The sequence below is a fragment of the Python bivittatus genome, unplaced genomic scaffold (genome assembly GCF_059951505.1).
Source record: "Python bivittatus isolate LINGU-HERP-01145 unplaced genomic scaffold, Pbiv_v1 ctg000700_np1212, whole genome shotgun sequence".
Lineage (NCBI taxonomy): Eukaryota > Metazoa > Chordata > Lepidosauria > Squamata > Pythonidae > Python > Python bivittatus.
This window is the reverse complement of record NW_028277098.1, coordinates 50,440,699-50,467,906: the sequence shown is the minus strand read 5'-3', so window position 1 is coordinate 50,467,906 and position 27,208 is coordinate 50,440,699. Positions and strand designations below refer to the sequence as shown.

Genomic DNA, 27,208 nt, shown 5'->3' with positions numbered 1-27,208 from the left:
CATCACAATTATACCAAAGTAAGGCTTGACATATCTCGCTTTGCATGTAATGCATCTATCTCATATATTGGTTTCACCTTTTGAGTTGCCTTACTGACATAACTGAACATTTGCACGATATTCTAATTTTTTGAGTTTCATCTGTATATAACAGTAGTAACAGCAAAATTACTTGCCAAACCCTAAATTACACTGATAAATTAGTTTTTTAATGCAAAAGGACTGTACGTTCATTTGGTTCTGGTATTCATATTCCTGGGTTCAATATCCTAAAGTTATCTCTTTTGCACTATATGCATGGTGGATCTATTCAGAATTCAGCCTACTACTGTAGTACATGGATCACACAGAATAGTTGAGAATGATCAAGAAATAAATATTGGGTTGAGTGAATAGTTCAATGGAAACTTTGACCCAGTATACAGCAGCTGAGAAACATGCAAATCCATTTCTGGGATCATTAGGAAATAGACTGAAAATAAAACATGCAGTAAACCTTTTGTATAATCTATATACCTTAGTCACACTTTGAATACTGTGTTTGGTTCTGGTTGCTATATCTCAAAAAAAAAAAAATGCTGCAAAGAGCAACCACCACAGTCAGAATGCTTGCCCTTGGGTGGTAAATTAACATTAAGCTTTTTAAAAATTTGACTAAGGCAATACATAATATATAATTATCCACCATGTGGATAATAGGTTTTTTTTTTCTTCTGTAAAATAAGACCTGCAGCTATCAAAGGGTGCTGAATGGTAGAGGATTTGGGAGAGACAAAGGAGAGGCCACTACACAGTTATACCACAAAATTCACTACCACGAATTCTGATGGTTGCAATTTGAATAGCTCTAAGAAGAAATTAGATAATTAGAAAGAGGTTTTTCCACTGGGTCCTACTCAAATGGAGCTTTCTCTCTATATATAATTGTTTCTTGGTCTTTTGGCTAAAATCAAATATAGTATCTATACCTATTTATGTATAAATACCAACATCGTTACAACAGAGTAGTATGATAATTTTAATCCCAAAATTAGTGATTAAAAAACTATTTAAAAAATCCCCTCACTCTTGACCATATGTGTGACCTACAGCAGATTTCATTTCCTCACAAAAAGGGTTGCCCAGCCCTGCCTCAGAAGTCCTTTCTGTTTTGCTGTCAGGAACTACGGACAGGGACAGGGAATCCTCAAAGTTTTACACTGTGTAGTGTAAAAGCAAATTTTTATTTGCTTTTACTTTATTTTTAACAACTGAATAACAGGTAATTGCTAATAGTAAGAAAGTGACCAGGAAATAGATGTTCATGCTATACCAAACTACATTTGTGTTTTGTTTTAAACCCATCTCTTATACTTTATCTGCAACTGAGCACTGGAAATTCTAATGTAAGATTGGGGATTGTGATTGTTAATGGGAACTGGATCAAAGTAGGGCATTTTTTCTATAAATTCAGTTTGAACTCTCCACTTCTTAGGTAGCTCCCCAGATCAGAACTTAGAAAGAAAACAACGAAGCTAATTTAATTAAACTAAATCCACATTGTGTTAATATGCAAGAGGAAATTCCCAGGAACAATTTTGACTACAAAACTAAGATCATAATTGTATAGCCACTCTATTTTTGGTTGGAAACAGCTGACCTGTAAAACTCTAGACGTATAACGGGTTTCTAACTTACATGGACTTCCCATCTGGAACACTGGAAAGTATCGGAAGGTCATAGAAATTGTGATGACCAGGTACAGTTTTATTAAATATACCCCATGTTGGATTTGTTAATATTTTTAACTTGTTGGACTTGGTTATGTTTTTGAATCTTGCATGTTTGCTTTTCCTATGTCTATATCCAATACAGTGTAAATGTCCTTGTTCAGAACCTCCATCTCTCAACATATTGGTGCCCAGGGCGCTCTACATACTTTTCCATTCACAGGAGAAAACCAGTTATCAGGTCTCCACCAACCATCTGCTCATGGAAAAACATCCTTCTTCTTCCCAGCCAGCTAATCAACTAACTAAAGTGAAACCACCAATCTAAGAAAAGAACCACAAAACTTTCTCACTTCTTTGTTTCTTCTTGTAACCTTATTTGAGTCATCTGGGGGAGGTGGCATCTACATATTCAGCAAATAACCCTTTCCAAAGCTTGCATGAGTGAGGGAATTTAGCTCAGATATAAGCTAAGGACATTTCCCAGTGCAATTCTGCTTTTATTTTACTGGAGAACAGGTCGCTACTCACTGACCATCTACCTGGTCTAAGCTAGCACTCTTTTCTTCAGTACAAGTGCAGCACACACAAATTTTATCAGGGAAATATACCCTACCAAAGAATGGAAGTGTGACCAGAACTCTTCAAAAAGTGGATGTTTACAGAGGTATAACTCAGTGGGCCTGATAATAGGGGATCAAAGGGGTAACCATAATTATCTAGAAAGATACCCCATGTTGGATTTGTTAATATTTTTAACTTGTTGGACTTGGTTATGTTTTTGAATCTTGCATGTTATGAAATTATTTTTAAGGATAAAAATGGTAATGATTTTTATAAATAAATTGTATTCATATACAGTAGCTAAGAGTACATGACAAAAGATAGTGGCTAGATTTGAATCACACTAAGCCATGGTTTGTTTTAATTATTAGCTGTATTATAAACATTGTGGCCTCGCTCACACATTGCACTACAATATAAAATATGGTTAAAAAATAGAATTTGCACACTGTGCCAAATCAAGACCAAAAACTTAACTATCAAGAGTGGGGAGATTCTTCTTCACATTTATTTATTTATTTATTTATTTATCCATCCATCCATCCATCCATCCATCCATCCATCCATCCATCCATCCATCATATTTATACAGCCTCTCATCTCACAATCAAGTGACTCTGGGCAGCATATGACAAAGTTTAAAAATACATACAATTTAATATCAATATTATTAATATTAAAAACCTTAAAATTATAAGAGGCACAAAACTAAAACAGAATAAAAAAGATTAGGTGAAGAGGAGGTGTTAATTACACAGGAGCCATCTCACTATTTTGCCAGTCCCCTGGGGTCTCCAGGCCTGCTGACACAACCAGATATTGAGGGACCTCCAGAAAGCTAAAAAGGATGAGGCCAGCCTCACTTCAGGGGGGGAAGATGTTCCATAAAGCAGGGGCTACAGCAGAACAGGCCCACCACCTAGGACCTGTCAAATGAAACTCCCTAGTCAACAGGACCCACAACATGTCATCTCTGCTGGTTCTGGTGGGACAGGCAGGTGTAATTGGGGAAAGGTGATCCCTCAAATAACCCGGCCCCATTGAAACCCCATGGGTTTACCTTAAACCCATGAAATGTAAGGCTTTAAGGGTCAAAACCAGCATCTTGAATTGGACATGGAAACAGACTGGTAACCAGTACAGCTCGTGGAGCAGAGGTGTAATGTGTGTTCTTTTGGAAACACACATAACTACCCATGCCACTGATTCTGCACCAGCTGAAGCTTCTGGATGCTATTCAAGGACAGCCCCATGTAGAGTGCATTACTGTAGTCCAACTGGGAAGTGACTAGGGCATGAGTGACTGGGAGTAGAGCCCCTTGTTCTACAAACAGGTGCAACTGACACACAACATGAAATTGAGCAAAGGCCTTCCTAGCCATGACTGCTATCTGCTCCTTGAGCAGGAACTGTGAGTCTAGGAGAACCCCCAGATTGTGCATGGGGTCTGTTTGGGGCAGTGCAACTCCATCCAGCACCAAAGATCATATAGTCCTAGAACCATCAGGTCTCAAAACCCAAAGCCACTCAGTCTTGCTAGAGTTCAGTTGAAGTGTTGCTCCCCATCCAGACTCTCACAGCCTCAAGGCACTGGGATAAGATGCCCACAGCATTGCTTAATTCGCCAAGGGCAGAGATATATAATTGGGTATCATCAGCATACTGATGATTCCTCACCCCATGGTGGCAGATGGGCTCACCCAGTGGCCTCATGTAGATGTTAAATAGGAATGGAGAGAACACCCCCTGCAGCACCCCACACAATAGGGGACAGGGGCGGGATCTCTCCTCCCCAATCACCACTCACTGTAATCGACCCCTAAGAAAGGCGGTGAATCAGCACAACACCATTTTGCCCACCCCCAATCCTCTGAGTTGATCCAGAAGGACACCATGGTTGATGGTATCAAAAGCCGCCAAGAAATAAGTAGGGCAAGGATGGATGCACAACCCCCATCCCGTCCACCCCAGAGATCATCCAGAAACCTGACCAACACTGTTTCCATCCCATATCAGGGTTTGAATCCTGACTGAAAAGGATTTAGATACAGTGGGGCAAAAAAGTATTTAGTCAGCCACCAATTGTGCAAGTTCTCCCACTTAAAAAGATGAGAGAGGCCTGTAATTTTCATCATAGGTATACCTCAACTATGAGAGACAAAATGAGAAAAAAAATCCAGAAAATCACATTGTCTGATTTTTAAAGAATTTATTTGCAAATCATGGTGGAAAATAAGTATTTGGTCACCTACAAACAAGCAAGATGTCTGGCTCTCACAGACCTGTAACTACTTCTTTAAGAGGCTCCTCTGTCCTCCACTCGTTACCTGTAGTAATGGCACCTGTTTGACCTTGTTATCAGTATAAAAGACATCTATCCACAACCTCAAACAGTCACACTCCAAACTCCACTATGGCCAAGACCAAAGAGCTGTCGAAGGACACCAGAAACAAAATTGTAGACCTGCACCAGGCTGGGAAGACTGAATCTGCAATAGGCAAGCAGCTTGGTGTGAAGAAATCAACTGTGGGAGCAATAATTAGAAAATGGAAGACATACAAGACCACTGATAATCTCCCTCGATCTGGGGCTCCATGCAAGATCTCACCCCGAGGGGTCAAAATGATCACAAGAACAGTGAGCAAAAATCCCAGAACCACACGGGGGGGACCTGGTGAATGACCTGCAGAGAGCTGGGACCAAAGTAACAAAGGCTACCATCAGTAACACACTACGCCGCCAGGGACTCAAATCCTGCAGTGCCAGCCCTGTCCCCCTGCTTAAGCCAGTACATGTCCGGGCCTGTCTGAAGTTTGCTAGAGAGCATTTGGATGATCCAGAAGAGGATTGGGAGAATGTCATATGGTCAGATGAAACCAAAGTAGAACGTTTTGGTCTAAACTCAACTTGTTGTGTTTGGAGGAGAGAGAATGCTGAGTTGCATTCAAAGAACACCATACCTACTGTGACGCATGGGGGTGGAAACATCATGCTTTGGGGCTGTTTTTCTGCAAAGGGACCAGGACGACTGATCCGTGTAAAGGAAAGAATGAATGGGGCCATGTATCGTGAGATTTTGAGTGAACACCTCCTTCCATCAGCAAGGGCATTGAAGATGAAACGTGGCTGGGTCTTTCAGCATGACAATGATCCCAAACACACTGCCCGGGCAACGAAGGAGTGGCTTCGTAAGAAGCATTTCAAGGTCCTGGAGTGGCCTAGCCAGTCTCCAGATCTCAACCCCATGGAAAACCTTTAGAGGGAGTTGAAAGTCCGTGTTGCCCAGCGACAGCCCCAAAACATCACTGCTCTAGAGGAGATCTGCATGGAGGAATGGGCCAAAATACCAGCAACACTGTGTGAAAACCTTGTGAAGACTTGCAGAAAACGTTTGACCTCTGTCATTGCCAACAAAGGATATATAACAAAGTATTGAGATGAGCTTTTGATATTGACCAAATACTTATTTTCCACCATGATTTGCAAATAAATTCTTTAAAAATCAGACAATGTGATTTTCTGGATTTTTTCCCCCATTTTGTCTCTCATAGTTGAGGTATACCTGTGATGAAAATTACAGGCCTCTCTCATCTTTTTAAGTGGGAGAACTTGCACAATTGGTGGCTGACTAAATACTTTTTTGCCCCACTGTAATCTGCTTCATCCTGTATCCTCTGAAGCTGTTGCACAACCATCTTCTCAATCACCTTCCCCAAAAAGGATTACATTCGATACTGGGTGAAAATTGTCCAGTATAGTGGGGTCCAGTGATGGCTTCTTGAGAAGCCAGCGATGGCTTCTTGAGGAGGGGGTGAACTAAAGCCTCTTTAAGAGGTAATGGAACAAGCCCCTCACCCAAAGAAGAATTTACCCCTCACCCAAAGAAGAATTTGTTTGTCCTAGCTCCTCAGATATATTTCTTGGTGCCAAAGCATAATCGGAAATTTAGTTATGCCTCAAACCCCAGGCACTGTCATAAATAGCTAAGCTGGCCAAGGTCAGGCAGCGTAACTATTTTCATATCTGTCCTGGTTTTTGTGGCTCCCTCAAGCCACAAAAGGGATGGGGAGGAGAGAATTTTCTGATTTATGGGGCAGAGCAAGAGAAATCTCAGCAGTGACTCTCCATAAAACATATAATAACTTCACAGCACACACTACTTTATGAGTGACCACAGAAGATACAATAACCACTGGACAAATGGTTCCAAACAAGACAGGTTAGAGAAGGTAGACATCAATTGTCCTCTAGGTCAAATAAGCTCTACTTCAGGTAGCCTGCCCAATAGTTTGCTTTCATGTCTCCCAGTCTTAAGACTGTTGTCAACAACAGTCAGCTTTTTTGGGCCATGTCTGTTCACTCACAAAGTTCTGAAATATGTTCTCTTAACAGCAAAATGTCAGCTAGAAGATAGATTAAGTTTATTTTCTATTTCTTCAGAAGACATGTCTACAACTGGTTTAGTGGAAAGAAAGCAAAATTGGGGCACCCAAACTGTAAACTGTTTAACAATATAACAGACTTGCCTTGGAAGGTGGTGTGGTAACCTTCACTGAAGGAATTTAAGCACCTTACATCAAGAATATTGTAGTGGCATGGAGTGTAAGCTTGGACTTGATGCCTTACAAGATTCTTTCTAGCTCTATGATATCATGAAAACAGCATTTGTGAAGTGGAATATGGGCTTTCTGAACTGATAAGAGTAAGGAATGAGCAGAATTTCAAATCAAGAATTGTGAATAGATTGAACCCAGGACAGTGAAACTTTGTACAGCAAATGCCTAGAAAAAAGCTTTATCTTTCCCCTAAAAGGTACTTGTGCTAACAGCAGGAAATCACAAAGGCATCATGAACTATTTCAGTCTCCCTATGGGATATCATCAACCAGCTAGATAAGCAGATGCAAAAGATCCTGTTCTTTCATTAGTTACTCTGAAGAGACCTTTTGACAGGATAAAAGATCCGGCTGATGTACACCTGTCAAATGCCCTTTTCCAATGCAAAGTATTAATGATAGAAGAGCCATTGAACTGCCCCGCATGTGATCAGTTTGAACAACTACAGATCCTGCACAGGGACTATGCTGTTTGGACACACAGTACGACTTTTATTCAATCCTCAAAATATGAACAGTGAAAGCTTGCACCCGGAATATGAAAGCGAGGTAGAAATACATTTTCTACACAGAAGCTAGGATAGCATGTAATACTTTGTGCAAGTTCACAATAAATAACTTGTTTCAAATAAGGGTACTAGACAAGGGTTGCTTTTCCAATTTGTGTGAATGCCGGGATAGACCATGTACAACAGGGGTCTCAAGCCCAAATGAATAAGGGGGCCACATTACATAAAATGTGCTAATCAGTGAGTCACATTTATGCACATGCAAAAATTCAACAAGTATTGAATATTATTAATTTATTTATTAAATTAATGACATAATTTAAAACAATCTATTACCTATAATTAATAATAACTTAGAAATTACATTGAAACATTATTGATGGTTAATAAAAGCAAAAATATATTGCTTACTGTAAAATAGTAAAATATTGTATTGTTGCACGTTTCTGCAGTGAATAAAAATGGAGATGCACTTTTTATCTCCCCGACTGCAATCTAGATCTGTCTCCTGTTCCACACCTCAACCCCAGGGCAAGTGCTGTCACACCCACACTCCAGACTCAGTCTTCTGACAAAGCTGTTGCAGTCCACAAACATGAGCAGAGAGCAAGGGAAGAGGTAGGTCAGAGGAGAAAGAGACAAGGGAGAAAGGCAGCAAGCTTGCAGCTATTATTTTATATGAATATAGCTCATATATAACTAAAGCTAATTAGGGCAGTTAATGTCAATCACTATACCAAAAGTTAGTGCATGTCCCTCCCCCCACCAAGACCTGGAAAGGATTCAGACTTAAAAGTTTCAGCAGTTATTTACTTTAGCGTATAAAATAAAGAATAGCCCTAAATACACTATGCTTTTAAGATCTCTCTTAAATTTCCTGTGAAATTCAAAGTAGGAAGCTCATCTGAGGCACAACCCTCTACCAAGTCAGGCCCAGATCTCTGAGCACAACCTATGAGCTCTACCTCTCCTTCCAACATACTGTCAGCCTTCCTAGGTAGACCAGACAGGAAACATGACCAGATGAGCTAATTCTACTTTATTATAAGGCTACATTAACAGAACCTTGCAAGTCTGAAAGTACAAATCCCTCCTTCACCCCCAGTCTCCTTTACAGCCTGAGAAGTTAGGGAGGGGCCCCTCTGAGCCTCTTTCTCCGTCCATTATGCAGCTGCAGGCTATGCCCTCTCTTATCTGACCACTCCCTAGGCAGCATCTCTTTGCCCCATTTCTCAAGGCCTTTCCCACATACCATTATACATATGAACCTTACAGAATCAAGCTTCTGCAGCATATAGTTCACTGTTACTGCTGATATATGTTCTCTTAAGCCCTTATGCTTCTAGGCTGGAGAGTTGATCTAATTCCCCATATAAAACAGCATCAGTTAATAAAGAAAGCCATTTCCTCATTCTCCTTCTCATTCATATGTTCAGTATCAATAGGTAGGTCTAGTTCCCTGAAGCTACTGGTCCATTACACTGAGATATAACTCCCCCTCTGAATGAGGGTCATTTGAACAGAAATAGCCTTTATAGCCCAACTGCCAACAAACCTACAAAGCTCTATTAATTTTCCATAATGTATTTCCTTAATATTGTAATCCTCATAATCACACCCCTGGCCAAATCTTTAAAATATGGGGGATCTGGTAGCAGAACACATTTGATATTTCTAATTTAAAATCATTATGCTATAATATGAAGGATATCATGCTGGTATCTATGTGGATTAGACTTGGGAAAGGGGAGGAAAAGATAAACAAAACAGATAGTAATTTAGGAGTTAACATTCGCCTCTTGGCTCTTCTGGCATTACATACTGGTTGACCAGGAAAAAGTGAGCCAATCAAATGAAGACAGATCATGTGATTAAAAGTTCAGAATATGGCAAGACAAGACTCTTCCAGGCTTTACCATCTATCAGAGTCAGACTGGCTCAAGGCACTCCTTGTCAACTTCACCTGACAATCCATGCTCCTATTTATCAGAAAATTCAGACCAGCAGAAGAGAATTTGTGAGTCTTACAAGTGGATCAATGCTGACCTCTACTGGTAAAGTGCTTTTTAAAGCAGGTCAAACTAAAAAGCAGGCTTTGCGAAGGCTCCTTGTACAGTTGCCACAAAAAAGCTAGGAAGTAGGGAAGATGTATTGTAGTTTTTTTAACAGCTACAGATCTTTAAGTGTTAAAAATAGATATAAAAACTGAGCATCAAGTCCACCAATTATCCCAGAAGATGTCATCTGATGATATATAGAAATGGGGAAAGAAATAACGGGGTGAGGACATTTTAAAATCTGTTTCTTAGTCAAAAGCCATCTGAATTCACAGTGCAGTGGGTAAAGAAGCATTCTAGCTGTGGCATCAAGAGACATCTTGGCCAGCTTTTTCCTAGCAGGGCTCTTGTGCCCTCAGTAGTTGCTTAATAAGCAAATCTTTAGCATATGAAACTTTTTCCTCTATTACTTTATCTACCACACATGAGGATAAGGTGCACTTGCTGAAGTTTTGCTTCTCAGCCATTTATTAAAAGCATAAAACTCCTGCCACAGAAATGTGGTGATCCTTGAATGATGAAAAAAAAGTGCTTACACCCCAATATAAATGAACTCACATTTGATTGCAAATCAAATCCCAACAACTTGAGACAGACAGACTTCCTCAGAACATGGATTCGTTTGAGCATATGAATACTTAAACCCTCTGGGGCAAATACCTTAAAATTATAAAGAAAAGTAATAGCTATGGTTTTAAGTTAAGAACCAGAATGCACAGAGCTATGAGTCTTTATGCAAAACTGAGAAACATCTTCAAGTCAACAGTGAATCATCAAGTTCTCTGGCAGCCCTTTGCCCCCCATTGCTAGCCAGTCCTAGAGAAGAGGAACACATGAAGAGAATCAGGGAGATTGTAAGGACAAGGAGAGGTAGCTTTAAAAAGTCTGAAGTCCATATTTAGGGAGTTCTGAAGTATGTAAAAGCTTGCGCACCACTTTGTATCCATTACCCATTACTCCTCTAACAGAGTTTAAGAAGATCATAAGAACTGGTAAATTCAGCAAAAGGTGCTTCTTTCAGGGAACTGGTCCTAGGGATCAAATCAATGATAAGAACATTTAATCAAATTATATGGAACAAAAGTCTTGATCATACACTATTTAGGATAAATTAGTTTTGACAATTTTCATATATCCATTTATTAGATTTTTGCCAATCTATTTAGTCTTCCCTCAGAATTAACTCCTAGTTATTTTCTGTTAATTGGAATTTTAGTTGGACTTATCAAAGAGGGAAAAGAATAAGGGAAGAAAACCCCAACACTCGAGTCTCTAATTCAGTTTTGCCCCAAAAGCAGAGACTCCACTCCAAGTTAGTAATTTGGCTCATAAGCAGAATCATCTAGTTAGTTTAATTATAATCATATAAACATCAATGATGGTAATACGTTTGTGCATATACTACCATTAGCTAATTCCTTGGAATTTTCCACATATGGAAATCTGTTGCTATATCCCTTCTGAGTCTTCTTTTCTATATTGAGCCCACATCATTTCCTTTCTCTTTTAAAAAACTTTAAGGCAGTCTTTTATCTGTATTTGTTCTCATTTGGTATGCCTACATCTTCCCCAAGACTTTGAAATTTTATCTAAACGAGATGGAAATTAGAGAGAAAGTGCTTAATTCTTGTTAGGTACAGTGTAACGATAGTTATGCCAGCAGCGCAAAAAAACTTGTGATAATAGACAACACACAGGACCTCAATCAATACCTGCATGGGTTTCCAAAAGTTCTCCAATGGGCACAGAACTATTACATTTATATCATATTTTCTCAACATGAAGCCTAAAAATGGATGTCAGCAGGTAAAGCTAAGAAATTTGTGGCAATATCAACCCTTTACCATCAGTGCTTCCAAAATCTGAGAAAAGTCTAAAAAGACCTATATTCCAAGGCACAAGTCTGTTTCTTAACTTCTCCCATTGACTGGTCTTCTCTTTCCTGAAATGCAGAAAAATTTTGATGAAATAGATTAACAACCAAATTGAACATTGGAATCAGCCAGTCTAGGCCTAATCTGTGTTTCCCCAGCCTATGTCAATGCTGTTAGAAGCCACCTGCTCAGACTTTAATGGTTCCCTGATCCCAGCTGAGAGCTGAAAAACCGATTAAGATTGACTAGTGCATGCTTTCCTTTGACACTGTCAATATAGCTTGGGAAGGTCAAAGGTTAACGTCACACTTAGTGCACTGAAGGAGAGTGTCAGATTTGTTAAACACTCTGGTAATGAAGTCAGGGCAGCTGCATTATTTTGTAATTTTCCTGGCCTGAGAGGAGACACAGGCATAGCCCAAACAGATCTATAAGGGCTTACATTAGGAGGCCCCGGGCACAGGTATAGCATTACACCAGCCCCAATACTAAGAGAAAGAAATACTGGGAATCAGGAGCTGGAGGTCAACAGCTTAGTTGACTTGGAAGATGGAGGTGGCGCCATTACTGCAAGTGTGCAAACATCATACAGACAGTTCGATCCAAGACATATACTCCCAGCTCCTTGTGGGTGTCCCCTGGAAAGTAAAAAGATCAGTCCTAACCTTCCACCCTGTGTGGGCATTCTGCATCAGCAACTAATTACTGCCTCATCAACACCACCCCAAACCCATCTGTATTGCACAATACCAGTAGTCTTCAGCCACTTTCTGTCCTGGAATCAGAGGGACCAAGGAGCTGTCATAGTGGTAAAGCTAACCACTCCCACACACAAAGAGCAAAAGCCAGCTGTGATTATTCTAGCAGGGAACAGACATTATGATTTTTTTCACAGTTTCAGGACTGAGTTCCTGCATTGAGAGCAACAGACATTATTTTCTTCACTTATCCAGGGCTGAGTTCCTGCACGAAAAGTAGATTGTGGAGGAAGGTCTAGCAAAATCAAGCAACCAGCTAGCATCATCAGTCAAAAAACAAAATTACAGTAAATAAATGTTGACAGCAGTTGTGAGGGAATAGAAAGAGACAGAACAGATGAGTTTCTCTCCTTGGTGCTACCCACTGTCTTCTGATACGGCTTTAAGTAAATTATCTTGCTCCATAAAAATAGCAATGAAGCTCATCAGTAATAGGGTTCAGATAAGCAAATGGGGGCAAAAGGGACTTCCTCCTCCTAGCCACTACCTTGAAGCTGGCAAATTGAGGTGTTGGAAATAAATAATTAACTACTTCCTGACCAGGCTGATGAAAAAGAGCATGCAAAGAAGGGGAGGGACATAAATCTCACTGATGGATCAGCTTATATTTTATTTAAAATATCCTCAAAAAGAGGAGAGAGATGATCTATCGAATGTATTGAGAAAATGCTAATGCATAATAGCACGTGTCAGGAGGCTCGTCCATCACTCTCTGCTGCCTTCCAGGAGATCCATATCTAATTAACGGTAATGAATGAGCAAGCCTCACTGACAACAAGCCACCAGTTTGTTATGGAAATCAGGCAAAACAATTAATTAAGCAAACTGTTCCCATCATGGAAATCTGAACTCTGGGTTCTTGTCTTTGTTGCTGTTCTGTTTACTAGCACAAAATGTATATTTAGGCAGAATCAGCATTTTTAACTGATTAGGATACTCTCTTGGCGCTCAAAGAATGCTTATGCAAATCTCACTTTATTCCTGCCAGCCCATCAGATCCTGGCTGGTTCTTTCTGTTCCTTGCATGATCTGGTGGCCCTTAAATGGGACCTAGATAAAGTCCGACATACCATGATTGCAAATGGTTTAGTTGCCTCTAAGAAAAAAAAGTCATTCTCAGGGTAACTTTTATAAACACTCTTAATGTAAGCCAGATCACACTAACCTTAATCCAGCTCCAACGAAGAACATGCTCACTTGGCCGATGCTACTATTCACAGGGAGGATAAGGTAAAAGTAAAAAATCATTACTAAATCCAGGCTTTGTTGAGAAGTATTTGTCCAAGGATCAGTTTATATTGCATGTTAATTGTTCTTTGTATTTAATTGGCTTCGAAAGAATCTTAGAAATATAAAACAGTTTTAAGCTGCAGAGGGCAGTAGCATGGGAAGAAATAAGAAAGAAAAAGAGGTTTGTCAGGTTCAGAGCAGTGATGGTGATGCCAGGGATTAAAAAGGACTTGTTATAATTGTTGCACGGACAAGAACCCAAAAGTGAAGGCCTTGCTTACTCCATCCTAAATTTTTGAAAGCTTCCTAGACAGTCTCTAAATTTAGGAAAGGCAAAATATTGTTTAGAAGTTACAACATTAAGGCCCCAAACCAAAACATGCCCATTGAAGTGAAAGTAATCCATCACCTACTGCCCTACTTGGTTCCCCTCCCTCCTGCCATTTGTGAAATGCTTTTCTTCCATATACTAAGTTCTAGGGCATATCACCAAATAGTGTTTATAGTTATATATCCCAGTGGCAAATCTGTTTGAGATCAAGTTGCTTCACCAAGTAGTAACAAATCTACTAGATCAGGCCAAGGCCCATCTTAGTCCAGCATTTTGTTTTTCACAGTGACCAACCAGATGCCTCTGGGGTGTTCACAAACCAAAAACACAGACATATCCCTCTCCCACCTTTGTTCACCTGCAACTGGTATTTGAAGTCATGCTACTACCAATCCAGAGGTAACATTGAGTTAATAACCAACAGCCCTTGATAGGCCTATCCTCTATGAATTTATCCATTCCCATTTCAAAGTCTCCCAAGTTAGCGGCTGCTAACATATTATGTAGCAATGAATTTCCCTTGTTAATTTTTTGCTATGTGAAAAAGTGTTCCCTTTTTCTTTTAAATCTCCTTTCAACCAGTTTCATTGGATGGCCCCTGGTCCTTGTGTTTTGAGAGAGGGGGCAAAAGTCTACTGGTCCATTTTCTCCATACCATGCATGATTTTAAACACCCCAGTTATGATTGTCTGAAGGAGGAAAATCTTTGTGTCTATAGCTAGAGGCAGGTTGGCTTCCATAGGAACCATGACTCTCATAATGTTGATATCATTTGAATGTTATTGATAGATGGGGAGAGCTTAATGTGGTGAACCCTCTGGGACCATATTCATTTTTAATTACAACTCAAAAATTAACATTAAACATTGTGAAAAAATTGTTAACAATATTAAAAGAAAGGAAAATCACTTTCAGCAAGCCAGAAAGTGACTTTCAGGAGAGCATTAATAAAGAAGCAAAGAATTGTATTTCCAGCTACAGGAGTTCTGCCATAGATCTCACTTTGTGAAAGACTGTATAGAGAGCAATCCAACAAAACCTAATGGAAGCAGAAGGGAGCAGGCACAAGTCAAAACGGTCATTAGGCTGTTTGCACATCTTCATGTTAGATATGTCTAACACTCTAGAACATAGCAAATTCTAGCAAATTCTGGCTAGACAGTTCTATTTTCTATTGTTATATTAAAACCACTTTCAGCCTTTTGCAGGTCAGTGAAAGATTTAGGAAAGTTCAAGCAGGATCTAATAAAACTAAAAGATATAGAAATAGTCCAAATGGATAGAGAAACTGTCATGTTTTTTGCCTTGTTGGCTACTAGTATTTGACCATACTACTAAGTACTCTGGACTAACAATGGTTGACAAACCAAAATAATAAACTATTATCTCCAACTGAAAAATAAAGAGGAACTGGCTCAACACAAATTGGGATTTTTTGTATCAAAGCTGGCATCAACAGGAACAGAACTGAAAAATGTGAGATTATCATATGGTCATTGCTTCTTAAAACAGCTTTTAAAGCCAAGGACAATTATGTCAACACACCAGTTGTAAGTAAGTAGGCATGATTATGTATGGAATAGATCTTGTGTTTGCACAGATAGAAGAACAAAATGATGACAGATCATATGAAAATAAATGGTTGTGCTATTCAAGACTTTGCATAGACATCACACCAGAGTGGCATTCATGACCTGGACCCTTGCCCCCAGAACCTGGTTCTCTGTCCTTACATGTCAATGGCACTTCAAGATCTCCAATTGGAGGTGTGTATTTGGTTCTTGGTCTATTGACCCTGAAGCAAAAGGGCTCAAGGTTAATTCCTTATCAATATTTTATTGTCAGCTCTTTAATCAAAATGAGAGGTCAGAAGCAACTAAGGTGTGCAGAAAGCAGAATTGGACACCAGTCCTTTCAGACCATTAAGACCCATGTTTACCTTTTTGCCTTGTGCTAGGTTAGACTGAAGTGTTTGGTAAGACGTGTCAAGCTTTCCAACAGCTTTTGGGCCTATGTTATATTAAATAAATGTAATGAATTTAAATAAAATCCAAATAAATGTTTAAGAAGGCTAAACACTAGTTGATACCAAACTGCACTTTAGTCTTAAAGATCAAACTTTAAATCCTGTATCTATTAGGCCTTCCTAGCAAGATACTGAACCTCTTAAGTCAAACCTACAGTTTGCTTATAAAAGGAAAGAATATTCATAAAGTTCTTATGGGACAAAAATAAAGATTGTACTAAAGTGAGTTATGGAAATAATTACTGACAGTATATATTCAGCTAAGTGATTGAGGATCCATTAACTATAAGTAGAAGACCTTTTCTCCAATACACATTAACAAGCATTATTTCCTTTATAGCTGATTTTCCTCTCAGCTACAAATTTTTTTACTTTTCAGAGTTCTGTCTTAGATTATGTTCACAAAAGAGAGTTGGATCATTTCTATATGAATGATAAATGCATTCCTAATCAACTTTGCTCTCCAGTATCACTAGCCCTGATGTCTTTTTGTACCTAAATCTTTTCTATTTCCCTGTCCAAACTGAATGCTCTATAGAAACCATGTACAAACTAATGCCTGTAGCCTCCTAAAACAAAAAAGTCCAAATCAGTAACTTATATGGATTAGCATCTTATTTCTTGGTGGCCCATCCAGATGCATCAGGGAAGCCCACTAGCAAATTATGAAACCAACAGCTCTCTCCTTCAGTTATTCCTTAGGAACTATTATTCAGTTCCTTTGAATATTGGAAGCTCCATACAGTTATTACAACAGACTCTGATAGGCCCATCCTCCATTAATTTGTCCAATCCTTTTTCAAAAGCCATCTAAACTACTACCATCACCATAGTAGCACAAAACTTTATTAGTTATGTATTTATGCAAGTAATTTATTTTATTTAATTCTTTTAAATTTGAACTATTTCTAAGCTGCCTTTAAAGCAGAACTCAGAGAAAAAGTGTATGTGTGTGTGTATGCCAGCCAATTTCTCACTTCTACTACTATTAAAAGTATACAAACTTTTTTTCTATTTGCTGCCACATAATGAATATAAATGCACATACTTAAAAGAGAAATGATTATTTACTTGCATCCCATTATTCACAGCACTGAATTTCATAAGTACAAACTATTCAAAAGTTATTGCTTTCTATTTGATATGCATTTGCTATTTCTCAAATAATTAAAATAAAAAGTATTTGTTCTTACAACAGTTTTTACAACTGCCACCTTCATATCCATAAAGATAAGAAATAAAGGGGGGAAGAATTGCTTGCCCTTTTGTCTTCCCCCCAATCAAAAAAGAAACACTCTGATTCAAAAAGACAAACATGTTTCAATAGTGCATTCCTTTAAAACAAGTGTAGGTTTATCCTTCTAGTATTATATAATTCTTTCAGTTTGGTTGTTTGCTTGTAGACGTTTCATTACCCAACTATGTAACATCATCAAGCACTTATGATGTTATCTAGTTGGGTAATGAAATGTCTGCAATCAAACAACCAAGCTCAGAGAGCAGCAAGGACTCCACAGTTCAACCATGAGCTACATATATTCTCTATTTCTTTATAAGAACTTTATTAAGTTATAAAAAGCATAAAGATAAAAGCAAACAAGAATTAATAATTGAGAATAAAAGTAGAGAGCAAGAAAATTAGAAATAGAGAAAGAATACAAAAGTGGTAGAAATTAAAGAAAAGGAGAAAAAAGAAATACAAAAAGAATAACTTCCAACTTCTTATACAGCAGATGTAGATAAATCATATAATAACCTCTTACTCTAAAACTACTTCTTAACATACCATATATTCTCTTCTATTGGGTGATTCTTTTAGCCATCTGGCTTTCTTGGAAAATCCACAATTCTTCATGTCTTGATGGATTTTAAATATTTGTGATACACTGTAGAACACATGAATCTAATACAGAGAAATCCATTCAGAGTCACTTTAACAATCCTTGTGATTTCAGCCCCAAATATGACAATATGACAAGCCCAAATGAAAATTTAATATTCTTACTCTTAAATTGCATCTCAGCAAGACAATTCAGCCAACCATTACCAAACATTCTCTGATGTGTCCAATATGCATGGAGCAATTTTCTTGGTATTAAAGGCATGTTAAGATTATGGGAAACTAATTTTAATTATCTAAATGAACCTTTGCTGACTTACCAGGCCAAGACATTCAAACCCATTATTCCACAGATCCCCTAACTAATATCAATTTCTTTGTTCAACTTTTGGCAAAGAAAAAGGTAAAAAGGTAAAAAATTTGGTGGATGGGCCACCAAATTTTTTAAAGATGGCTTCACCTGATGCAAAGTAATAAATACTATGGAAAACCCAGTTTACACAAGCATACACACACAATTTACCTGATCTTTTAAAATTCTGATTATCCCATGATGTGAGTTTTTCATCAGTAAAAATTTATATCTACAATCCAATATAATACAATCCAATTGTCTAGATCTTCTTACATTTGCAATGAAACACAGGATAGACTAAATTTAGAAGCTGAGAAAGCTTCCAGGAAATGCTTATATCTAGGTAAATAAAGGAGTAAAAGCAGAACTAAGTCCCAATCCTTTAACTTGACCAAATTATTGTTATGACCAAGTGACATCAAGTAAAATATATTCCAATTTATAGAATTTACCAGATAGGATACCCTATATTAATGAAATTAAATCAGGAATATAAATTTCTGGTCTAATATAAAAGTGATTTCTGCATTTTTTGCTCTTCCACCTTACTGTAATTCCATTATATAGTGCTTAACTGCAAACATATTTTCTTATTTACACATTAAGGTGAATAATATGTCTGACAATGAGAAAATAAGTTCATAAACAAACCTCTGATCTCATTTCCATTTAAAAACTTTCTTGATATTCTGTGTCAGAAATAAATATCAGGTAGAAGGACTGTGTGCTCTTTTCTGATATCCATCAATTTCTTAAGTATAGAATAATTAACTTTTTATCTAGGTCAAAGTAAATTTGCTCTGCATGGACTCAAAATGACTCTATTATCTGTGCCTGCCAAAGGAGCTTTTAGGCTGAAAATACAACAGTGTCCAGCTGGAAAAATACAATCCAATATTTAGATACGCAAAGCTTACCTGCTACCATTAAAAAGGCACTATAGTGAAACTATTTTTAAAAATAGATCTTAACTCTTATTGTTTTGACTAGAGAAGAATCAGTTACATTTCCCCTGCTACCCCACAAACTAGGTATTTTTATAAAATCAAAATAGATTTTCTTCAGGAAAATATCCAAGAAATAATTAACGTAATTACTCCCTTAGCACAAAACTCCTTGTAAGAATTACTGTAAGTATCTGCTGCCAATCATCTTCCTAACCTGGCAGACAGGACTCTGGCAAAAATACATCCACAGTGGTGGATTCTTTATGCTTCTACAAAAGCCCAATGGTGAAGTAAGAACAGAAATATATGCATATTTACACAAGGTTCCAAGTCCTTCTCTCTCTCAGCACTTACTTACATTATATCCTACACAGCAAGCTCTGGACAAAGACTAACTAAAAAAAAAAAAACAACCCTAGGTATCCACTGCAGCCTAAAATGTGCCTTTGGTTTCCCACATCCCACCACTGTGCTTGTCATTGCTACACTTCCCGCCTCTTCCCCCACCCCCTCTATTTCCCCCAGCATATGATGAGTCTTCCCAGCCTGTCAAACCACTTCTTTTCACCCTGCACTGCTTCTTCCAACCCCTGGATAATCCTTTTTTCCTCCCTTATCAGGCTGCCCATCTGTCTCTAGCCACCTTACCCCTATAGGCAATAATCCTCTAAAAAATAAAATAAACAAAATAAAGCATTAACTTGCTGCGCAAAGGTTGTGCAGTCCTCAGGGGTCAGAGTTGCACACACTTATACAAAAAGGTAAAGATGACTGCATGTATATATATATGTTGTTTACAAATTTCATATCACAATTTAAATGGACTGAAAAATAATATTCAGTTTAGATGCCAAGTTAAGACTCCTTTCATCGTAATTTTAAACAGAGATATAACATCTGCATTAAGTATTTGAACTGCTGATTATCTGGTTATTTGCTCTGATTAATTTTGCATTTACTTTATTCTTCTAGTCTGCTATTATGCAATTTGCTTTATTTATTTTTATTATCTAGATTTAATTTCCTTTGACAACAATAAATGAGAAACATTATTTTAAATATATAAGTCTTTAGAGTAAAACAGACTCACTTAAGCTGTGCAGTTCATCTAGTTCCAAATTAAAGCAACATACAGAGCAGACAGCAGAGTTCATCATATGCTCGATCAGTGCTAAAAACAGACTATGCCAGTTACATATCATATAATTTGATCTAGCAGAAAGACTGATGCAATATAGCTCAAGGCGTTTAGGATCAGTGAAAACTACTTGGAATAAGTTTATGTAGAACAACTGTATGCAGTGATTTTCAGACTAAGACTATGATTCTCCATGATTACCTGGAAGTAGGTTTAACCAAAATTAGCGTTTAGGATCAAGCTGTTGGGCATTTGAAACCAGAACTGAAGTCCACCACTAATCACTATATCAAAACAAATGAAGCATCAAAACACAAAGCCATCTTGCCAATTTTGCATATTATTCAACACTGATGCAGCTGCACAGACCACCTCCACCCCCCAAAAACCTAAAATATAGAGAAACTAAAATTTATAGAGAAACAGCTACATAGTTTAGTTCTCCAACATTTTTGGCTATATTGTGGAAAAAGGCCCAAAATGTATTGTGTTCAGCAGAAGTGGCAACAAATCCATCTGAAAAATAAAGCATGCCCTAATTTACTGGGTTGGGAGTACTATGGAAGCTCATCCTACCAGACCTGCAGTTAAGACAATTAAACAAGCATTTAGTTTACAAGATTAAAAACCTTTACCGTATTCTTCTGGAATCCCATTAATTTCACTGGTATATAGCACTAAGAACTGAGATCTTATTACCTATTATTTCCAAGTTATATAGTTTGCTGCTATTCCAGAACATTTTAGCTCAGCCTCTTACCCAGCTTGAAGCTTGCTAAATGTGTTAGAATTATAACTCCAACAACTTCCAGAGAGCTCCATACTGCATGATTATTTCTAATGCGCAGATAAACTTGGAATAAAATATTCTAAGTTAATGGATAATGACACAAAAAAGCATATGCTTGAAAATAAAGGACATGCAGCACTACAGTATACAAATTGAACAGCCATCTAAATTTGAAAAAAGAGAGGCACATAAGATAGACACTAAGATGAATAAATCCATCATTTAATGTATATTATTATTCAGTTACAACAGCATGGCTAGTATCTAATTGATACTTTTTCTTATATTACAGCTTTCTCACTATGGTCACATGAGCATGTTAATATAGGTAAGTTGCTATAAAATTACTTTTGCCCACCTATCTACTTAAATAGGACAATAAAGGAACATTTTCTGCTACTTACCTTTCAAACCATGATTACTGAATCAGAGTTTGATTTCTGAAAGCGTACACATCTACAGATAAGGAGGTTACAACACAGTGTTCAAATTTGTGTATGCAATTCATGTCATAGCTCTAAAAAGAGATCTGCACTAAATGGAGCAGATTCCTCCTCTTAATTCTATCTTGTATCATATGCACCTCAGTGGACAATAGATTCCTATTTGCATAATCTAACTCTACAGTGTTTCTTTCTGAACTCAGCACTAACTAGAAGAGAAATCTGAGAGTGAAATGAGAGAAAAAGAAATATAACAAAGGAAGAAGCTAATGAAAGGAAAATTGAGTAGAAACAGTGCTATTTATATTCTACAGCTCCACATAAATGCACTGAACACAGAATATTAGACATGGGTAAACTCAGGAACCTATACTTTCATGTATCTCAAAAAGACTCCAAAATCTGGTATGGAAATTAAGTTAAATGAGCAAATATGTGCAAACATGTTTATACCAGATTCTTAGAAATTCTTCAAACTCTTTTGATAAGTGGCAGAACCAACAGTATTAATTGTTTAATATATAAACTCAATCAGGAGAGAAGAGGTATATGCTAGTATCTTTAGACTGGCCATACTAGTGAGCTGAAGTGCTTTCAATGCAACTGTGCATGAAGGAGATGCAATGAGTAGCATAGGAGGTAGGATACGCTCGTAGATGGCTAACATGATCAGAATGCACAAAGTCAACAGTCTTAACAAGGACCTGATGCTGTCGTCGAGCCTGTACCATGTTTTCCACATCGCTTGCTAAAATAACAGAATCAGCTTTGGAATAGAAGTAGAGCTCAGGCCATTTAGAAGGTTGGTTCAACATTGCTTCATAATGGCTTTCATGTACAAAACGGGTCACAGGGTACAACATAATCCGCAATGTCACTACCAACACTGCAAATGACAGTAGAAGAAAGTACTTCACACATACATTGTATGATGCTAAGACAACTGAGAGAGCACGAAGCCCACCCCTCAAGTTCTTCCTGCCAGGTGCACTATCAAAAATAGTACCCACTACCCTCAGATGCTGGAACTGCTGTTGAGTGTGAAGAAGTTCCACAATGTAACGATAGAGCATGAACCCGCCATTGCTGAAGACATGAAAAAGTAGAGGCTTCGTCTGCACTTTAATATCAAAAAGGAGTTCCAACAGCTTCTTAGCCAGATTCTGCAGGGATTTTATACCCAAGGATTCTGAAAAGAACACGAATCTCCATGGAGCTGTATAACGGATCACTACACACCCCTGTGAGGAATACACATATTTTAGTATAGGTTTATAATTTTTTTTAAATTACAAGATTTGTCAACAGGACTCACATTTAGCACAGTTAAGTATTACTGTCCGCAATGCCTATAACTCAAAAAAGTGGCCATAGCTTAAAGCTTAATCTACCACTGTACAGTTAACATGGTGTACAACAATTCAACAGTTAGCACAGTACTGCAGTCAAAGTGTCAGACTAGGAATGGGAGATTCAGGTTATAGTCCACTCTCAGCTACAAAAGTTAACTGAGTTATCTTGAGCTAGTCAATCTTTCTCAACCCTACCTTCCTTCACAGGGTTATTCTGTGGAAAAAAATAAGAGGAAGAAGAATTCTACATGTGCCACTTTGAGCTACTGAAAGAAATGTGGGACATACAATTATTATTATAAAAAATTAAAACAATTCTCTTGCTTGTTAGGAAATTCTTTTAGACCTTTGTTGGCAAAAGCCTAAAAACCTTTCCAAAAACCTTGCCTCCGCAGACTATTAAAACAAGATAAGAACTTGCTTAAAAAAATACCAAAAAAATGGTACCAAGACACATGCTAAGTTACTGCAAAGGAGTGAAGTTGTATGCCCACTGTCAAAATCATGTCCAACTTTTTATATGTTTCCTTGTGACTCCTCAATGACTTCATTCTGCTTTTGTTGTGGATCAGTCTGTTGTGCCATTAGGAACTGCTGAATGTCACACAGGAGATAGAATCCCTGTTTCTCTATCATCGCAGGTAACAACTTTTTCCTTACAGATGCTCTGTAGATGTTTTAACAAAGCTAATATTCATGGGGCAATTAAAATAAGAGTTTGACATATTTTTATTTTTACAGGGAAAATGGAATTATCAGAACTATTTGAACCCAGTACAACTTTTGGAAGCCAAGAGAAAGTTGTCATGCAGCAAGACAACAACCCAAAACACAATTGTACAACCAAAGAATGGTTAAAGCAGAAGAAAGTTAATGTTTTGGAATGGCCAAATCAAAGTCCTGATCTTAATCCTATAGAAATGTTGTGAAAGGCCCTGAAGTGGGCAGTTCATGCGAGGAGACCACCAACATCCCTGAGTTGAAGCTGTTCTGTAAGGAGGAATGGTCTAAAATTCCTCCAAGCCAATGTTCAGGACTGATCAACAGGTGGCAGAAACATTTAGTTTCAGTTATTGCTGCTCAAGGGAGGCACACCAGTTACTCAAAGCAAAGGTTCACATACATTGGCCACACACAAATATGTAGCCTTGGATCATTTTCCTCAATAAATAAATGAGCAAGCAAAATGTTTTTGACTCATGTATTTAATTGGGTTCTCTTTAGGACTTGTGTGAAGAATAGATCATGTTTTAGGCTATATTTATGCAGAAATATTGAAAATTCAAGAGGGTTCACAAACTTTTAAGCACCACTGTATATTAAAAAAAAACTCACACTTTTACATGTACATTATGTCATATTATCCTAAGGAATGTCTTCCATAAGACTGGCAGTACAATTAAGAAGGCCATGTTATACATGTTGTAGGAGAGGAGCTCAAAGAAATAAAAACTATTTTCATTTTTTAACTGCATAGTTAAATCAGTAGTTTTTAAGGTAACACACTTTCAAGCTATCCAGAGTTTGAAAAGATAATTTTTTAAAGTTTAAATTAATTGTAGGTTGATTTATAGTACTGCAGTACACAACAATGTATGTGAACTCAGACTGCAAGATGAATATTGCATTCTATCAATAGATGGATTGTAATGTTGAGGAAGAGGCACATAAGTCAACCATGAGAAAAACTATATAGGGACTACTTCCAGTTATTTATTTTATCTTAATTATTACTCACTTTTCTACTCTACAAAGTGCTCAGGTTACCTAACAAAATTTATAAGAACAAAAACAGAAAATAAAAACATAGATTAAAATGAACATTAAAATAGATAGTAAAATCAATTCACATTAAAAACTCAATAAAAGACATAGTATTCTAAACGCTGATAGAGTAAGAGACATATGCAGCTCCTGAGGTAATATTTCCATAGTTTGACAGCTAATGTAAGATTTCCCAAATCCCCAAAACATAGGCCACTAAGAGCTGGGATATTTTTAAAAGGGCTTCTACTGTTTTTTACAGTCAAAGAGGTTCATAACAAAAGAGGCAGTCCCTTAGTCAAGTTTCAATTTCCATTTAAGGCTTTAAAATTCAACATCAACAAGTTGAATGGCTCCGGTAAGCAAACGGCAACCAGTAAAGATTCCTATACATTTCATTATTTTCTGACTTTCAAGGAAACTGAAGATGTCTTATCCCGAGAATCCAAAAATTTGTTTGAGATCAGTTTGGATCTAAATCAGACTATTCTTTAAAACCTAGTGTAACATCAAAACTCAGAATGACTTTAGCCAAAAAAATTAAGCTTCCATTTTTTCCAATAAGCAATAATGGAGTCAAACATTAGACTAGACTTCAAAATGACTAGTTTTGTGCATAGATTTCTAGACTGAAAACAAGTTGGTGACTAGACAGCACAAGAGTCTAATTTCCCACCACTTTTAGGAATGATCAGGTTAGATAGATTCCATCTTAGATTTTTTACATAGAATTTTCATTAAGAAACTGATTTCTTAATTGATGATGGTGTTAAAGTGCTGCACTCAATATGCCAGCAAGTGTGGAAAACGCAACAGTGGCCACGGGATTGGAAAAGGTCAGTTTATGTTCCAATTCCAAAGAAGGGCAATGCCAAAGAATGTTCAAACTATCGCACAATTGCACTCATTTCACATGCTAGCAAGGTTATGCTCAAAATCCTACAAGCTAGGCTTCAGCAATACATGAACCGAGAACTACCGGATGTACAAGCTGGGTTTCGAAGAGGGAGAGGAACTAGAGATCAAATCGCCAACATTCGCTGGATCATGGAGAAAGCACGAGAGTTCCAGAAAAATATCTACTTCTGCTTCATTGACTATGCAAAAGCCTTTGATTGTGTGGATCACAACAAACTGTGGCAAATTCTTAAAGAGATGGGAGTACCAGACCACCTTACCTGTCTCCTGAGAAATCTGTATGCGGGCCAAGAAGCAACAGTCAGAACCGGTCATGGAACAACCGATTGGTTCAAAATAGGGAAAGGTGTACGACAAGGCTGTATACTGTCACCCTGCTTATTTAACCTATATGCAGAGTACATCATGAGAAATGCCAGGCTGGAAGAATCACAAGCCGGAATTAAGATTGCAGGGAGAATCATCAATAACCTCAGATATGCAGACGATACCACCCTAATGGCAGAAAGTGAAGAAGAACTAAAGAGCCTCTTGATGAGGGTGAAAGAGGAGAGTGCGAAAGCTGGCTTGAAACTCAACATTAAAAAAACTAAGATCATGGCATCTGGACCCATCAATTCCTGGCAAATAGAAGGGGTAGAAATGGAAGCAGTAACAGACTTCATTTATTTGGGCTCCAAGATCACCGCAGATGGAGACTGCAGCCATGAAATTAAAAGACGCTTGCTCCTTGGGAGGAAAGCTATGGCAAGCCTAGATAGCATATTAAAAAGCAGAGACGTCACCTTGCCGACAAAGATCCGCATAGTCAAAGCTATGGTTTTTCCAGTAGTAATGTATGGCTGTGAGAGCTGGACCATAAAAAAGGCTGAGCGCCGAAGAATTGATGCCTTTGAACTGTGGTGCTGGAGAAGACTCTTGAGAGTCCCCTGGACTGCTAGGAGGTCAAACCAGTCAATCTTAAAGGAAATCAACCCTGATTGCTCATTGGAAGGATCGAGAATGAAGCTCAAGATCAGATATTTTGGTCACCTAATGCAAAGAGAGATCTCTTTGGAGAAGACCCTGATGCTGGGAAAGATTGAAGGCAAAAGGAGAAGAGGACGGCAGAGGATGAGATGGTTAGATAGCATCACTGAAGCAATGAGCATGAAACTGAGCAAACTCAGGGAGGCAGTGAAGGACAGGAAGGCCTGGCGCAATATGGTTCATGGGGTCACGAAGAGTCGGACACGACTTAACGACTAAACAACAACAACCACCTTAAGATTCTGAATAGGTCTTTGTGGGGAAAAACGAAGATACTACAGATACTCCCAATAGTGTTTTTTCTGCTGGATTTCTGAATCGGTCAAGAATGCTTCTTTTATTTACGGGTAGCATTGAAAAGGAGCTGTAATGAAGCTGAATTTATGTATGAAAGATAATATTCACCTTCTGAAGATAGATGGCGCTGTATTTCTCTAGATACCTGTCTTTGCAGCCAGCCCATCCGAGCATTATCACCACCGGACGATTGATTTTATCTCCTTTCTCCACAGGAGTTTCTGAAAACAAAAAGTAAAGACTCCATCTTGACAAAAGTAATTATAGTGCTATGACCCTAAAAGGATACAGGTGCATTTCTGTATCGGTAGCCAGAAAAGCCTCGGAGTTATATAAGCATAGCCCGATTTTTATGACAAGTTCATGCACCCAAAGGTTAAGTACCTGAGCACTGGAAGCGGATTCCAGACCTAAGTCAAAGAAAACTACTCTCTTCTTAGGCACCTCTTGGCTCTGATTACGATCTATATTAGACATACAGTTCCCACTCCAGCGGCCGCCTCACCAATTCTGTGCCAGAGAATTCTTTCCAAATCATTCACTCACCGGCACTTCGCTCCAGAGGAAAGTCCACCACACAACCCAATTCCGTCGATCGCGTCCCCATCCCTCTGCCGGCGTTCTCAACTGCCGCTTCCGCCTCATTCCCCCCCCCCCCGGA

General features: G+C 38.1%; 2 protein-coding genes across 4 annotated transcripts in view; one reads left to right on the top strand and one right to left on the bottom strand.

The window, feature by feature from the left end:
* Nucleotides 1-23,761, top strand: part of RNF220 (ring finger protein 220) — a 366,981-nt gene extending 343,220 nt beyond the window's left edge. For 2 of the 3 annotated variants that reach the window (XM_088153604.1, XM_088153605.1), the window contains exons 17-18: nt 21,037-21,072; nt 23,281-23,756. In XM_088153604.1, the coding sequence (XP_088009730.1) occupies nt 21,037-21,072 (36 nt within the window). In that variant the 3' untranslated portion in view covers nt 23,281-23,756. Of the gene's footprint in view, nt 1-21,036; nt 21,073-23,280 lie in introns of all 3 variants that reach the window. The other variant, XM_088153606.1, reaches the window with a different exon arrangement.
* TMEM53 (transmembrane protein 53) lies at nt 17,304-27,206 on the bottom strand. The gene is made up of 3 exons (XM_007444224.4): nt 27,094-27,206; nt 26,656-26,768; nt 17,304-22,428 (listed from the first exon to the last, which is right to left on the bottom strand). The coding sequence occupies exons 1-3, from the start codon at nt 27,152-27,154 to the stop codon at nt 21,763-21,765; spliced, it is 840 nt and encodes a 279-aa protein (XP_007444286.1). The 5' UTR covers nt 27,155-27,206; the 3' UTR covers nt 17,304-21,762.
* Between the last annotated feature and the right edge of the window lie 2 nt (nt 27,207-27,208).

Excerpts from the sequence above, each read along its gene's own strand:
- TMEM53 (XM_007444224.4), bottom strand. The coding sequence starts at position 27,154 with ATGGGGACGCGATCGACGGAATTGGGTTGTGTGGTGGACTTTCCTCTG. Across the intron at positions 26,769-27,093 it reads TCCTCTGGAGCGAAGTGCCG|AAACTCCTGTGGAGAAAGGA; the intron begins GTGAGTGAATGA and ends TTTTGTTTTCAG. Across the intron at positions 22,429-26,655 it reads GCGCCATCTATCTTCAGAAG|GGGTGTGTAGTGATCCGTTA; the intron begins GTGAATATTATC and ends TATTCCTCACAG.